The 16,559-nt window shown below is 40.5% G+C and overlaps 1 protein-coding gene across 1 annotated transcript in view; it reads right to left on the bottom strand.

The window, feature by feature from the left end:
* LOC310865834 (regulator of G-protein signaling 7) overlaps positions 1-16,559 on the bottom strand; it is a gene marked incomplete at both ends in the record, with an annotated part of 91,654 nt that overhangs the window by 3,450 nt on the left and 71,645 nt on the right. The window contains 11 exons of the mRNA XM_083775044.1: positions 726-845; positions 1,559-1,745; positions 4,268-4,393; positions 4,516-4,626; positions 5,037-5,098; positions 5,524-5,622; positions 6,168-6,242; positions 10,394-10,475; positions 11,187-11,263; positions 11,474-11,538; positions 13,219-13,270. Of these exons, the coding sequence (XP_083631170.1) occupies positions 726-845; positions 1,559-1,745; positions 4,268-4,393; positions 4,516-4,626; positions 5,037-5,098; positions 5,524-5,622; positions 6,168-6,242; positions 10,394-10,475; positions 11,187-11,263; positions 11,474-11,538; positions 13,219-13,270 (1,056 nt within the window). The remainder of the gene's footprint in view (positions 1-725; positions 846-1,558; positions 1,746-4,267; positions 4,394-4,515; positions 4,627-5,036; positions 5,099-5,523; positions 5,623-6,167; positions 6,243-10,393; positions 10,476-11,186; positions 11,264-11,473; positions 11,539-13,218; positions 13,271-16,559) is intronic.

Genomic DNA, 16,559 nt, shown 5'->3' with positions numbered 1-16,559 from the left:
CATGCCAATGCAACTCATTGAGTTTGCAAGGAGTTGCATTGGTGTGGTTGACCAAGCGTTTTGTCCCGACACAACCCTTTGGTGTGGTTTGGGCTTTAGAGATGGAACAGGATTAAAGTCTATACTAAAAGGTACAATATAACCTTCTCTTATGAACCATCATAGGCTACAATAGGTATTACAACAAACCTTCTAAAATGATTTATAATGAAATATGTTAAAGTGATATAAGTGACATGAGTCACTGAGTCTATTTGATATTAGAAGCAGAAGAATACGGATCATGAATTGTTGAGGTGACGCCAAAAAAAATAAAGTAAAAAGGTTGCATCATGCTCAAAGAGTGAGTGGGGGCAATAAGGTGGTAGACATGTTTTATCTGGTACATACACCTGATTCAGTTTATCAGATTGAAGCATGTCCACTTACCATGTTTATAGTGAATTTATAAAAGATTATCTGCCCAAATTGAGGACAATAAAAAAAGAATGCAAAGTAAACCCACAACCCTGAATAGAGAAAATAAAAGAGGTGAAGAGGGAACTAGTCTTTTTTCCCCTTTCTTTTTTTCATAAAGAGAATTATGATGATGGGGGGTGAAAAATATTGTGATGCGCACTATATGAATGCACACTATGTGCATTCTATATATTTTGCTCTGTGTGTAATTAAGCATGCAAGTGAGCATGGTAGTGGATTATTCTTATCTATTCTATTCTATTTACAGGCAGTGTCTGAGACTGCAGCCTCCTTACCTTCTTCTTGGCCTGTAGTAACTCCTGGTAGGCACTAGAACGGATGAAGCGGCTGTAAGAATCGCTCTTCATCAACTTGTAGATGTGCTCCTGTCATAGAAACACACCATGTTTACCCACATGATATTAAAAAAGGGCCACAGCCATCAGAGAAAGGTGCGAAAGTAATGCGAAATTGCTTTAAAAATAGTTAATGATTTAGAATGAATGATTTAGATTTAGAATGAAGAAATGTAGCTGTTCTTCTCAGTAACTGGTCAAAATCATTGATAGCATAGAGGAAGTTTTGTTTATTTCGCGCAATCAAAGGACACAGACAAGGATATAAAAAACAGACCTAAAACTATCAAAAACAGAAAGATGTAACAAACTTTTGTGCAGGTGTAGTGACAAATAAATAATGCAAACACCTCACATCAAATCAAAAAAAACCTGAATCAGACGTAGTGAAAAGTAAGGGAATTATTCAAACACCATCAAAGCGAACTGGGAGAAATAAATAGCAACCGAAACAGAAAAACAAATCAGGCTGACAAGCAGAAAACAGCTCAAATGAACTGATGTCTTATGAAATAGTATTCCCACATGAAAGCTGTAAGTTGTTATTGTTAGAGGCTCTAACAATGTTACTGCACAATGAAATGACATCAAACAATACATCCGATATGTTTTCAGCCCTTTCTTCAATTGTAGTGTGAACCGTTGAGGAATATACTTTTGTTAAATGATATGGTTAACCTTGTGTAGTCTGAAATTCTGAATGATTCTACATTGAATATATATTCATTGAATGTGCAGCCAACCTGTGCATCCTCAAAGGTGTAACGTCCGGGGTCTTTGACATTCTGAGTGGTTTTGTCGTAGCTCTTGGAGTCCACATTGATCGCACTGGCGGCTCCAGAGGCGAGGAACTCCTGCCAAATCTCCTGCACCCGGGTCGGAACCTCTTTGATGGGACGGTTCTTAAGCTCCTGGACAGCCAGCCAGAACCTGGAAAACATAGTCAGACGTGATTTCCAGGAATTGTGTAGCCTAGTGTTTATAGCTGCAATTTGAATGAATAATACATTATTTGTTATTATCAGTCTGTATAGAGTAGGTTAACACTTGAATTGTATAACTAGCACATGTGCAGTGATTGGACGTGTTCTTCCGACTTTTTCATTGAGAAATTTAGACCCTGGTGTCGGGTAGGACTCAGAAGACTTCTGATGTGTCTAGTGTGTTGGTGGATTGCCTAGTGCTTGTCACTGTTCACTGTCAACCTCCACCGCTGGCTAGCAGATTGCGAACGGGAGAGCTGAGTGCCTCTGCCAGTACATAGCCTCTCTAACAGCAAGCCCTATGTGTAGTGCCTGCAGGTGGCGACAGACAGTAACAGGGTACAGTCCAGACCCTGGCTGAACTGCAGGGACTTGGAGGAGGTTTGGCCCCCAGACGCGCGGCATGCAGGCCCACCGGTGTGTGGACATGCCCTGGTGCCCACGAACCACCTGGACCTTCTGGACTGGTGGCGGAGATGCCACCACTCCAAAGTGGAAGTGAGACACTGGCCCTGAGGGTGGAGCATGAATAGAAGCTTAACAGAGCAGAGATGAGGATGATCAGATGGATGTGTTGTGTGTCACTGAGGGACAGAAAGACCAGTGCAGAGCTGAGACAGACAGATGGGAGCGGAGGCCATAGTGGATGTGGTGAGGAGAGGCAGACTGCGATGGTACGGACACATAGTAAGGAAGGAAGAGAACAATTGGGTGAAGTAAGTAAAAAATGTCGATTAACTTAGAGGGGACAAGACCCAGTGGCCGGCCTAAGAAGACCTGGCAGACGACCGTGTTGGCTGACATGAAAGCGCTCGGCATCGACCATGAGGTGGCCATGGACCGTTCCTTGTGGAAGAAAGCCATATAGAGTCCAGTCCAACCCAGCGGTGCCTGGAAAGCGGACTTTAAACCGATGATGATGATGATGATGATGATGATGATGTGAGGCTGTTGTATTGGTGAACATTTAATTTTTACTTTCCAAAACATTTTTACTCTCCAAATGCCAGCCTGGTAGTTGGCACTGAAAAGACATGAAAAGACAGTCCTCACATGGTGGCAGCTGGCTCCACTCAAGTCACGTTGTGCACAGAAAAGCTGGTGGCATAATGTGTTGTTGTCCTTTGTTTTGGATGCAGAGTACAATTTGCATACGACTTGCAGCTTCTTGAAAAGAAATGTCTATTCTTCTCAGCACATACTTTCAAATTGTGAAAGACTTATTTTCAAATTATTCAATTTGTGTGCAGAATTTTGCATTAAAAGGCCATTTAAGTAATCTATGAAAGTATTGAATAAGTAAAATAACTATTCCAATCAATTACCCATACTTATTATTATGCAGAAACGTGTGCTTATAGGTCTCGACTCTCTACACAATAATGGCTCAAAAGTTGATCATAAATTTGTTGTGACAATGTGTGTGTGGAAATATAAGGGTGCACATATTCAATTCATGATAACGACCAGTAAGCTATGTGTCTACAATGGTTATGATGCCAAACTGTGAAGTAGAGATGCACAGCAAGTAAAAATAAATCACACCAGCTTCGCCCACCCATTTGATTCTATAGTTATGGCCCTGGCTATATGTTATCACACTATAATAGTACAAAAAACGTACAAACACATATTACCACTCATATTAAAGCTTAGAATGGTGAGCAGTTTTCTATAGCCTTTAGGGACATGTTCTCACCACACACTTCCAAAATGGGGATATTTACAAGCCTTATTTTAAATGTCTTAGATGTGTGTGCAAAATACTGCATTAAAAGGCCATTTAAGCATATGGAAGTTTTGTGGAAGTAAAATAACCATTCCAATCAATTCCCCATATTTGAATTATGCAGAAAAGTGGTTTCATTGGTCTCTGCACAAAGTAAGGGTCAAAAGTTGATTTGTTGTCATAATTTGCGTGTGACAATATACTGTCCACTAAGCTACTAGTCTGCAATGGTTATCATACAAACATGTGAAGTAGAGATGTACAGCTAGTCAAAAATTCAAACAAGAATTTGCCCACCCATTTCGTAATTAACGTGCAAATTAGGGGGGTCTGGACTATTCCAGTTGCAATTTACAAATGTATAGCTCATGGGCAAAAGCAGTACAGAAATGAACCACTAGAGGGATCTGTAGATACATCCTATTCAGCATGCAAATCGTGTGTGTGTGTGTGTGTGTGTGTGTGTGTGTGTGTGTGTGTGTGTGTGTGTGTGTGTGTGTGTGTGTGTGTGTGTGTGTGTGTGTGTGTGTGTGTGTGTGTGTGTGTGTGTGTGTGTGTGTGTGTGTGTGTGTGTGTGTGTGTGTGTGTGTGTGTGTGTGTGTGTGTGTGTGTGTGTGTGTGTGTGTGTGTGTGTGTGTGTGTGCTTAGCAGTTTGTAAAAGGTAAAGCGGTACAGTCTATCTCCATCTGTCTATCCATCTGTCCATGCGTGCATTTAGAGAGTATACTGTATTTGTTCACCTGAGGTTCTCTGAGCTGAACTCAGACTCCAGGAACTTCAGGAATTGCTCTCTCCCCACGGGGTCTTTCAGAACCTCGTCAATGCCAAAAGCCCACCTCTTCACCCTCTGCTGGCCTGGCTCTTTGCTGGGGGTGTGGAGAGGACACACAATTACACATTTAATCTCAAAGACATTCAGTAGTAGGCTACGTGCGCACACACACACACACACTCACACACACATACAGTACAGTACGTGCATGCATACCTTGCCTCCAATTCCCACAGCGTGGTATCATCTGAGATCCAAGGGTTGGAGGGGTCCGGAGGTGTGAGGAAGGGGTCATACTCTACATACTGCTCTGTGTATGCCAGCAAACTGCGTACAGACAATACAAAGATATATGAAAGAGAGAGAGAGAGAGAGAGAGATGAGGATTTGAACTCTTGTGTGCTGTGTGTACTGTACATGCGGTATTCATGTTTCAAGCTTGGGTTCATTTCATGGATGTATCCGCAATGTGTGCCGTTACTGCATCAGGTAACCTTGAGAAGGAAATAACTCTCCAGAGGGAGTGACCCTGTGCTTGGAACAGATCACCACGTGAATATACTTTGTTGAATGTCATGTATGCTCGTCTTGTCGGGCGGGTACAAATTGAGGCTTTGTACAAAATCTGCAGTAGCACATCATTCTGTGGAACTCTTAATTCTGTGCCAAAATTAAGCGTTCGATAAACATATGTCGATCGCTAAAACGGAATAAAGACAATGATAAACATAACTCACCTCTCTGCCACTTTGGACATTTTCAGTCGATGCCGGTCTAATTGCACTTGCCAAAAGGTGATCTGTAACCAGGAAGGTTTGATTAGTATAGATATTCTTGGGAGCCAGCCTGTTAACTCTTAACTCTAACGAGTCGACGTTCTGTACAGCCTTGCAAATGCACGGTTGAATGGGAGCTTAAGCAATGTGTTTACAAACCAGCTGTAACCTATAACATTCTTTGTTGAGGCAAACTGAGACACAAAGGCACTTCTCGTAATAAGATAGAAGATTAATACATGAGCTCATGGGAGAAGAACATTAAACATTCAGAGTGGGGTAAATATACTATACTATACTATGACCCAGACATATCGGTTGGGATCGGCGGTATGACGTACTGTATAGGTGTGCTCTAGCTCTAGTGATATTAATCTTTGGCTCTCAACGGAGGGAGCTCGGTGAGCTTACCGTATTAATGGTGGTTAAGTGGCATAATGGTTCTCACCTGTTCCTGTAGCTCTTCCTCTGTGGGTTGCTTGGCCTCAGGGGCCGGGGTGTGGGTGGGGCTGTGGGTGCGGACATCGTTCTGAAGCCCGTATACAGACTTAATGTGAGACAAAAGGAGAAATAGCAGATAAGTTGCTTTACCATTGCTTACAAGACTGCCCTTTTGGCCTTGTTGTTTGATGACAAAATGGGAAAAACATGTACAGTATGGGAAAAAGGGGTGGGGGGGACTTTGATTTTTATTACGGGGGCCAGTTTCGAATTGCAGACGTCCGTAGGTGCTCTTTGAGAGCGGTCAAGGGATTCACATTCACATATCTTAATGGCTGTTGGTAGGGCGTTCCACATTTTAGTGGCATTGGAGCGAAATTAATTTAATCCCTTGGTACAGTACCAGCCCGGTACTGGCGGTGCCAGGAAAACAGGAAGAATCTTGCCTAGGGCACCAAATTCCTCATGGCCGGCACTGGGTACTAAAGCCTGATGTATACTTCATCGTACGAGGCTATACTGTGTGTCAACAATTGCATGTATCACGAGAATCGCAACGTGATGAAATGTTATCTTGTAGATCTGGTATTTTTGTCACCCTTATCAAAGCCTCATCCCCCTAAAAGGCACTGATGGTAGAAAGCTGTATACCTTTCTTGTCTTATGGGGGTTTTTCATTCTGGAGGACTTCTTTATGTCCACTTCTGTTGTGTTCACACATCCAGGCTGTGAAAATAAAAAGTATATGTACATTATATAAATCAAAGAGGAAAGCGTCTCTAAAAGAATTTCACAGCAGTCTTGGATGAATTTATACTGAGGTGGCAGCCAGCAGAACATCAATGTTTAACAATGGTAATAATGGCATTTATGGCCTTTCAAGGGACCCAAGTACTCTGCACAAAGTGAGACGGACAAAACCAATGCAAGAACAGATGAACGGAAGAAAGGTTTAACGAGACCATAGGACTTGGTAATCAGGAAAGTTTTCACTTTATTTTTTAAAGTGGCCAAAGATGCAACGTTGCAGGTCTTTGCCAAGAGTTCCAACGGGTGGGGCTCTTTTTCCCCAAGAGTCTGCAGGCTGCTGGTATGGTGGACTGCAGACCCGTGAACTCTGGACTGCAGATTCTGGAACGAAGTTAGCTGCATGAAACTAGGCTATTCAACCTTTAAATTGCAATTCTTTCCCTTGACGGCCCCATTCACCAAACGAGAAAAGACCCATCGGATCGTATTAACCCATTTTGAACTAAGATCAGATTCTAAAAATGTCTTCTAAATCCTGACAGTTTTCTGAAAAAGCTATGTGTCTACAGTATGTCAGTCGTTAAACTCACCAATATTGCACCTCTATCCTTTTGGTTTCTGTCAAGGCTATGTTTAAAAACAAAATCCACCTTTGTCATGTTATGAGTAGCCTCGGTACCAGGCTTTCATTTTTGTTGGTGCAAAAATGTAAAGCCTGGAGGAACGCATTGGCCACTCTGGTCTAAAAGTGGGAGTCAACCCTTCCGGGTGTGCGTCGCTCCAAATGATGTGACGTAGCGCTGCACAAGGGGAGAGAGGAGGGGCCGGGGGTGACGGACAGATCAATGAGATCCAATCAGGGCGTGCGCAAATCTCAGCCGCGACCCGCCCCTCTAGACCAGAAACCTAATTCGTTAGCTCAGGCTATGTTATGAGCAACTTTGTGTCAATGAAATCGGTGTAGCCATGAAGTGTTGTTCAGGTTGGGGAGAGCTCATTTTAAATCCCTCAATATGCTGCTTACGACCTGTTTCGAACCAGGACATTGAGAGATTTAAAATGGGTAGTGAAGGTGGATAGAGGGCTTGTCTGGTGCGGGTGAGAACCCCGCCAGCTGAGTGCTGCATATACTGGAGTCTGTCGAGGATTTTGCTGGCTTTATGGAACATAATTGAAGGCTTCCATACTGTATCCACTAACCACTTAAACCCTAGATATTACTTAACTGTATGATGTATCGCTATCTGTCGGCCTACAACAAGCTCACATGTGCGTTGCATCGCATCACATCACATCGTGTTGTGTGTAGATTTGTCACGATATGTGACGTTTTCTGTTGTGCTTTTGTTTTGTAGTATTTTTGGTCCCTTGGTTTCCTCTGTTGCTTTTGTTACCTGTGTTGTCTCACCAGTACCCTGATTACCCCAGTGTTTCCACCTTGTCTTGTTTCTTAGCCAATCATTGTGTTGATTATCTGTTGAGTTCACCTGTGTCTTTGTGTATCTATACTCCCCTGGTTTTCATTTCCTTTGTCAGATCATTGTTGTATGTATGTTGCCTTGTATTCTGAATTTTGGAATAAACCCTCTAGCATTTAGACTTATGCGCCTTCCTGTTCTGCACTTGGGTCCTACCTTATTGATTCACACCGTGACAAGATTTGCATGTTTTCTATATTTTCTATTCATTTCTAAATAATTTCATTCATTCGTTAATTATATTTGGTGAAGTGAAGGGACTCCGAAATGAGTCACTATATTTTTCCTACTGCATAATGCTACAGTATTTTACTGTAATGGTTCAATCAAATTATTCAAAAACAAGTACACCAGAGTGTAATCAAGCATTCAGTGGGTAAATTCCAGCTGATTGAACAAGCTTAATATACAGTTAGGTCCATCATCAAGGGAACAGCGGTAAGTGGCCTGACGGAGTCACTGTGAAATCAGAATTAATATTGATTATGTTGCTCCAAGCAGGCATATATTGAACTTGTTATTTATTTTAATTTTTTTTAATTACCCATGGAGGTGTAGCTCGTGGAGGAATGCAGCAGAGTCCTCTGCCCATTATTCCCCGGAGTACGGAGCGAACACTATTGCTATATCAGGAATACTCCCTAGACCAGGGGTATTCAACTAGATTAGACTGTAGAATGAATGTGTGTGGGGGGCTGCACAGCATGCACGCAAAGCCCGGAAAATGTGTGGGTTCTCAAAATGCATTTTGTGCTCAAACAAGAAGATGTATGTATATATAATATACTGTAGAATAACATCTGTGCACAGTAATGAGCAGGGAAATATGTCTATATGCTACCTTAGAATAGATGTAGACCTATTTGACAAAGTGCAACACCCGAGCGTAACCAAACATAAAATGACTTGTCTTTTAGCTCTACTGGAGCTCTTCTCCAATATAGTCCTTCCCTAACATAGTCTAGTTTTATTGATGAAATTATCAGTATTGTAGTCATAGTTTTAGTCATCATAGCTTAGTATTTATTAGTATTAGCTTAGTATTTAATTGTACGTTTTAGTCAACGGAAACTGGTATGACCAGGCTTTTTAAAATGTACAACTTCCCCCACGTGTACTGCAGTCCCTGGTTGTACCATGCAGCCTCCACTAATTGGCCTGAGGAGGGGAGTAGACCAGTGGTTCTCAAACCCACATGATTTTGGGGCATCCCAAACTCATGATTTGCTTAATGTGTCAAATTGTTTTCTTTCAGAAAACAAATCAACATGCTGCATAATACAGTGTACACACATACAGGGTATCTGCACATTTAATAGACACTAAAGTGACTGACACTAAAGTCACCATTAACTGGACTTTGAAGACCTTTTAATGCCTCTAAAATGTACATAGATAGATAGATAGATAGATAGATAGATAGATAGAACCATTACTGTGTCAAAAGTCCTAATCCACAAACCATACTATAAAAACTTGTCAAACATGGGTGTTTAAAGTTGTTAAAGTCAGAAAGCGATTGGCCCTAGACCAGATCTGACCTGTTCTAAATAAAGTGTAGCGCAGTCCCCTGGTGCAGTGGCTTAAGGTCATTATTACACACCAGGAGTGAAGTGAATAAACACACAAAATAAACGCTCCTGGTGTGTACTACGGACCTTCATTGTGGCAGGAATTTCAATGTTCTTTGTTTTCCTTTTCCTTTTTCATTTGATACATTTTGTCATTCAGATGCAGTGAAGTGTGCAGTCTGTTCCCCCAGAGTGGAACAGGCTGAAATGAGCCAGACACGGTAAATGACTGAGTGCTGAAATTCTTTGCAGAGTGTGTGTGTGTGTGTGTGTGTGTGTGTGGGGGGGCACTAGGTTATATATAACCCCAACATCATGCACCGGAGTGAATCACAAATTCAGCTGAAGACTGTGTCACATGAATAATAATAATGACTTAATAATAGACAGGCAAAATGAATGAAAGGACATGATTTGTGACCAGTGCCAGTGATTTCAACCACAAGTCGCCAATACTTTAACTTCACAATTGAACAAAATACTTTTTTTTTTTTGTGGTTTTCGTTTTTAGCCACATTAACACAGTTGGAATGAGAATGTTTTTATTCCATCAGAAAGTCGTTTTAGTGTCATTAAGTCGTTTTAGTGTCATTAAGTCGTTGTAATTGCTTAAACATGTCACTATGTGTAATGTTTTAACGATTGGATTAACCAATGCTAAACAAATGCTAACCAGAAAATAGAGCTTTCCTCTTAAAGTAAGCTTTTTGTACACAATCGTTTTTGAAGATAATACTAGTCTTTTACTAACTGGCTAACAGAAATAGCAGAGAAAGAAGTATTAACAGTCGTATTTTGTAAAAAGTGTGTTTATTTTCGGTCCTCCTAAAGCTAATTCATGCTAATGTTTTAGCTAGGGGCACTGGTCATCACAACAAAGGAACATGGCTTCTTATTTCCAGTTCCAGTTCACTCAAAAATCTTCATCACAGTGCAGATTGATGATGCAAATGATGGTTGATAATGGCTTTTTGTTTGGGAATTCAGTGACTTAGGTTTTGCAAAATGACGATGGCGCTGATGAGAGAGACAGACGATGCACAAGATGATGATCTACAAGGAGGAAGGTGCCACTCACCACAGGTCTGTGCACATCCCAGAATGCTCTTTCTTGACTGTCAAGGATCTTCCTCTCAATTTTGTCTCTTTTCTTGTCCACTCTGAGACATAGATAGACATTTATTAAATAAACCGGAACGTCTCACGCTAAATCAGGGGATGCAATGCAGCCAGAAACCCCCAATGGGTATACAAGAGTGGGGCCAAAGCTTAAGTCGAGAGCCATACAAACATTGAAATTCTGTTTAACTTTAGAATATATTGAATTTCAGATTAACCTTTTGGGTTTAACTTTGGAGCCATGCAAGACACTAAACTAGAGGTGCATGGAGGCAAAGCTTTGCCAGAAGCAGTGTGAGTGGCAGCCATCGAGTAGCAGAGATCCAGTGTAGGAGGGAGCCATATTTAAATGGACCACCTTGTTGTGAGAAAGGGGCTGTGATTGGTGTGTAGAAAAGCTTGGCTGATTAGAAACACTTTGAGCAGGCTGACAGCTGGGTGCACGTATGACTGCCATGTCTGCACCAACTAACGCAACGCTTAATTAGCTCGATAATAAGATGACTATTATCCATAGCATGTACTCCATCACGCTATTCACCTCGCATTTGATGTTGCATTACACAATGTTAGCATTAGGAGTATACAATATGATCGTGATTTGATTCATAATAACCATGTAATAACCATGTTCACACAATGGCTATTTTGGTCATATATCAGAGGGTTGTGTTTCTTTCCCCCATCTAAGTGTGACACAAGAGGAAACTGTCTGCCGTGTGAACATTCAGTGGTTCTCAACAAACGCTTACTTTGCTTGTGCTTCTGCTTGCATAAATATGAACTCCCATTTTCTGGCGAATGCCCTCTGTAGTCTTGCTAAGCTCTCCTGAAAATGTGACAAAAGTGAAAAGCTTTTCAGACATGTGGGTTAATTACGTGTCTTGTGTCTTGTGTCTAAAGGGTATATAAATACACACAGCAGTGGTCCCTGCTAGGATAAGGGGGGGGAAAAAAAGAAAAACACCAGCTTAGTGATATATATAGATATAGATATATATACAGTAAACATATGTTTCTAAAGACCTGCTTTACTCACCGCCTCATAATCTGCAAGCTCCAGTCGTGCTTTGTTTTGCATCGTTCGTTTGCAGAGGTAAACAGCTGAGAGAGTGAGAGAGCGAGAGAGTCAGGAGATGCAGACAACCTGAGCTCAGTTTTGTGTGTGTGTGTGTGTGTGTGTGTGTGTGTGTGTGTTTTTGATTGATTGATTGAAATATTTATTAACAGTTTGTAGAATTTACAGTACATTTTAAGCACAAACTCAATACAAAGACTGTCAACTGTGAGTGGACGACCCAATTAAGCATTACACTTGTTTACAACAGGGTCCACATTGTTCAATTCATCAAAACATTTAAAGACATACAAACATTTAGAGACATACAAATAGACATTTCTATGTGTGTGCGCGCGCGCGCGTGCGCATATTTTAATGTTTGCATATGCAAGCAGGTGTGTGGGAGTATATGTTTTTCAGTTTTTCCACGTGTGCCTAAGTGTGTGTGACTGTGTGCATGCCTGCCATGCACCCCTCCACATGCATGACAAATTAAGCAAGGGCGTTCTCTTTTTATCCTTGTTTTGTAAATCACTTTGGCCCCTTTTCCACCGGTTGGTTCCCAGTGGGAACCGGTTCAGTTCTTTTTGGTTTTTAGTCCATGAGCCAGAGCTCCAAAATTGAAACGTGAATTATAAATTGAGTGGGCAAAACCATACCTATATTAGATTGTTATCACCATTAAACTCCCCCAATTGAGTACTTACACGAAGACAATGATTTATTGTATTACAAATTTAACATTTTTAAATATGCAAATGAGGCAGTATGTAGGAAAATATGCAAAATAATCAAAAACATGAAAAAGCTACTACTGTGGAAGGGTTATCATGTATTAATTTACTTGTATTGATCCTATAAACAATTTAATATAGGGTATAGTTTGCCCACCAATTTTGGAGCTCTGGCTCATGGACTAAAAACCAAAAAGAACTGAACCGGTTCCCATTGGGAACCAACCGGTGGAAAAGGGGTCTGAGTAACCTTGTTTCGAAAAGCGTGATACAAAGACATTCCCGAATCCCTAACACACAGGCCTTAATTTGCCCACATCTTTAATTATCCGTTACTATCCGTTAATCTCCTACAATTTAAGAACAAACGAAATATCTAGCAGCACATCTTTGCAACCCGAAGTGGCCATATTTGGACGAGAGGGTTGAGCTGGGCATATATATTGCTGTGGTACTCGAGACTTACGCAGCTTACGCATGTTTCATGATAACTTTTTTATACAGTACAGTATATGTGATGTATGCCATGCTTTTTGTTATTGCGAATGTAAATCACTCTGGATTAAGACCGTCTGCTAAATGCCTAAATTAGGCATTTAGCAGACGGTCCTGTCCAGAGATAATCAGGTAATTAAGAATGTAGCATCAGTCTAATTACTATTGAAATAAAAAACGGTTTGTTGAACTATAGGATACCAGAACCTCCCCCCTCCCCCCAGCTGATTACACTAAAGTTTTGTGTAATCAGCTGTATTTAATTAGAATGTGGAGCTTTGAGACATATAAAACAGACAGTAAAATGTAATTAATTCATCTCTCTGTGCAATGGGCCACTGCATGTGTGTTTGATTAGACCAGAGTATCATACTGTATCTCTCTACACAAAAGGGACTGCTCTGTTGCTAACTTATCTTAACTCCTTCAGGGTTCTCTATCTCTCTCTCTCTCTCTCTCTCTCTCTCTCTCTCTCTCTCTCTCTCTCTCTCTCACCGTAATCTGTGTTTTCTGGTTCCCAGCAGTTTGATGGCCAAAAGTAAGGAGTCTGGGGAAAAAAGAGGAGTGTATTATTACAGTTTTTTCACTATTGTTAACACACGTTTTTCACAACCTAACGGCATTCTCAAAACTGCACACACAAAACTGAAAACCTAACACACAAAATGCTAAACCCTGACACTCCTTTTCCATGATGACTCTTTGCCATCAAATCTCTTAACTGTTCCCAAAATGGAACTCGTGCTTTCATTTGGTACACACAGTCATACAGTATTTTCAAATGACACACACATACATATCATTCATTGCGTACGCACAACTAAGCATTTGCTGCACACTACCAGCACAATGAAGTGCAAAACACAATCAAATGGTACACATCATATGAATGACTTTGGCTGCGGTTACATGAGGGCTTTTTCATTCAGAATGAAAACTTCAGAATGAATTAATTCAGAAGTAAGTTTTTTGCTGCGTGTTTACATGGGAAATGGTCATTCCGAATGAGTGTTTACATGGACAATACTTTTAAATCCCATTATTTCATTCCACATCAGGTTTGGGGCTGGGAAGGCTTCTGATTGGATAGGGGGCGGGGCGGATATGTTTACGTCCAGTGGTGGAAAGTAAATAAGTACATTTACTTTAGTATTTCAAATTTCCAATGCTTTTACTTCTACTCCACTACATTTCAGGTAAAACAAAATAATAATAATAATATAAAAACACTTTTATGCCATATTACTTTATATTTGATGTATCCTGTAGCCTTTCTCTCAGAGATGTGAAATTAAACATGTCTAGTTTCTTATAATTAATCGCAAAACAAGAGCATAATATAGCCATACCAATTACATGGAAACAAGCATGCACAGAAAGACCAGAATGAACTTAAATCCGAATGAGTGTTTACATGAGTCCACAATTGTTTTCAATTTAAAAATTGAATAATCCGGTCAGTTACATCAGATCTAAGTTTAAATCAGATTGGCCATTTTCATTCCGATTTAAGTTTTTGTAGGTGTTTACATGACAACTTTTAATAGGATTTAACTTTTATTCTGAATGAAAAGGGGATTTAACTGTCCATGTAAACGTAGCCAGTGTCTCTGGAGAATGAGCAGTTTTTTCAAGTGTACGGTAGCTACTTTTTTCATAGTCAAAACAGCAGATAAATTTCAGGAAACGAGAATATGGTCCTGGAAGGAACCACTCACGCACTTGAGCAGCCCAGTGGAAGCTCACATTGTCCCAGACAGTAAATTGCTCAAAAGACCTGAATGTTTAGAGATTTGAATATTTGTGTGTTGTAGGTTGATGCTTTGAGATTTTACGTGAGAAGTGTGTGCAACAACTGAACATTGTGTGTAGTGTTTGGACAACAAGGTGATGTGTAATTGACATCGGAGTGTAAAGAAGGAAAGTCTGAGTCTAATGCAGATAAGGGAGTGTGATGTAGTGCAAATTGTGTTGAGGGATTACATGAAGTGAAGGTTGTGCACTTTTTTTGTGTGTTAACAATCGTGAAAACAGTGTTGGTGGAATATTATGTGTTGTTGAACTGTGTTTTGTAAAGCAGCATGTGTCATGTACTGATTGGGCTCAGTGTCTCTATTTAGTCTGTTACTGTATATTGTTAAAATACATTGGAACGTGCATATGATGTTCCTCAAGTAGGGTTGTCCCGATCGGATCGGGTGATCGGAAGTCATTTTTAAATGATCGGAATCGGATCGGGAGCCAAAAAGCGTGATCGGGACATCCCATCCCATATTGTCTGTGATTTGGGATATTGTACTATTGTGATAATATGGCATAAACGTGTTCTATAAAATATTGATATCGGATCGGGAAAAATCGGTATCGGCAGATGCTCAAAATAACATGATCGGAATCGGATGGGGGGCCATCCCTATCCTCAAGCACTGCAAAAAAGGTGCAAGAATAAATGGATTTGAAAATTCTTACCACTAGAAAGATCTATTCTATTCCAATTGCAGCTGAACATTTTAAAGTTATAATGAAGTTTCTAAGTGAAAATATGAAAGACTAGATTGAGTGAAATATTTTCAACAAATATTTAAAACATTAAAAAAAAGAACTGCCACAGACCACTAAAAGGTGAACCGTTGTAAAGTCTGATTGGCATTTTAAGTAGTTGGAGACAAAACATGGGTGGAATAATAAAAAGCTAAAATATCATCAGTGTGCTTTTGGGTGAGCACTCAGTGAAGACCCACAGCCATCTATGGGCATCATTATACTGACTGAATGTGATTAAATAAGATGTTAAGAGGAAAGTGTAGCCTGGTGTGCGTGCGTGTGGAGCATACACACACACACACACACACACACACACACACACACACACACACACCCCTTGGGCCTCGGGCGATTCAGTAGAGCTTGGTGGTGCTCGAGCTGTTCATCCTAGTAATACTATGTGTCATAACAGTGTATATTATGGAACTGTAAGACTGCCTGAGACACATCAGTAAATGTGTAAATTATCGCCTGCTAATTTTCACTGGAATGTATCACTGTGTATCATAAAACATTAACACAACATTCGTAAACATAAAGTAACATGCAATTATGTCTTCACCATTGAATATATATTGTGGAATAATTTAGACTGGTATGTAAAATAGCAAAGCCTCGTGTAAAGTAGGTTACCCTGCTCTGCTGCCTGACAACAGTTGTACCGTGGCCTTATAGTGTGCCAGTTTATACAATAAACTTGCTTAACCCATTAAGACCTGAGGCAGATTCTGCAAATATCAGTTTTCTGAAAAACGTATGTTTCTATATCAGTGATTCTCAAACTTTTTCATGTAAGGAAGGACCCCCACAATTATTATTATGTATTTGCGGGGGTCAATCTCAAAATTGTTTGTTCCATGCAGGGACCTTCAGAAGCACAGATTTGAGTTTTTGCTTTAAAACAGGGATATAGGCAACCAAGTTTGTCAACTTTTTTACTTTTTTAAAAAGGCCAAATTAAAGGAATATCTCAATTATTTTCACCCTATGCCAGCTGCTCTCCCTGCACTGTTACTACAACATAGTGTCACGGTACGCTCCTCTGCCCTCGCCTTGGACTTTGTTTGTGTTTTGGGACTTATTACTTGTATTTATGTTCTGTACCTTATTTTTTGTAGTTTTGTTCCTAGTGTTTCCTGTCTGCCTTGTTTGCCGTCTCCTGCCTTGTCTCACCTCCCTGTATTAGTGTAACCCTAGCCACATGTGTTCTGTTGCCTGTTAGCCTATCCCAGTGTTGATTGTGTGTTTCAGTTCACCTGTGTGTAGTTAGTCTTGTCTATATATATGCCCCA

The sequence above is a fragment of the Protomyctophum parallelum genome (assembly GCF_964188405.1).
Source record: "Protomyctophum parallelum genome assembly, chromosome: 10".
Lineage (NCBI taxonomy): Eukaryota > Metazoa > Chordata > Actinopteri > Myctophiformes > Myctophidae > Protomyctophum > Protomyctophum parallelum.
Note: the sequence above shows the minus strand (reverse complement) of the source record. Positions and strands in the feature narration are given on the sequence as shown.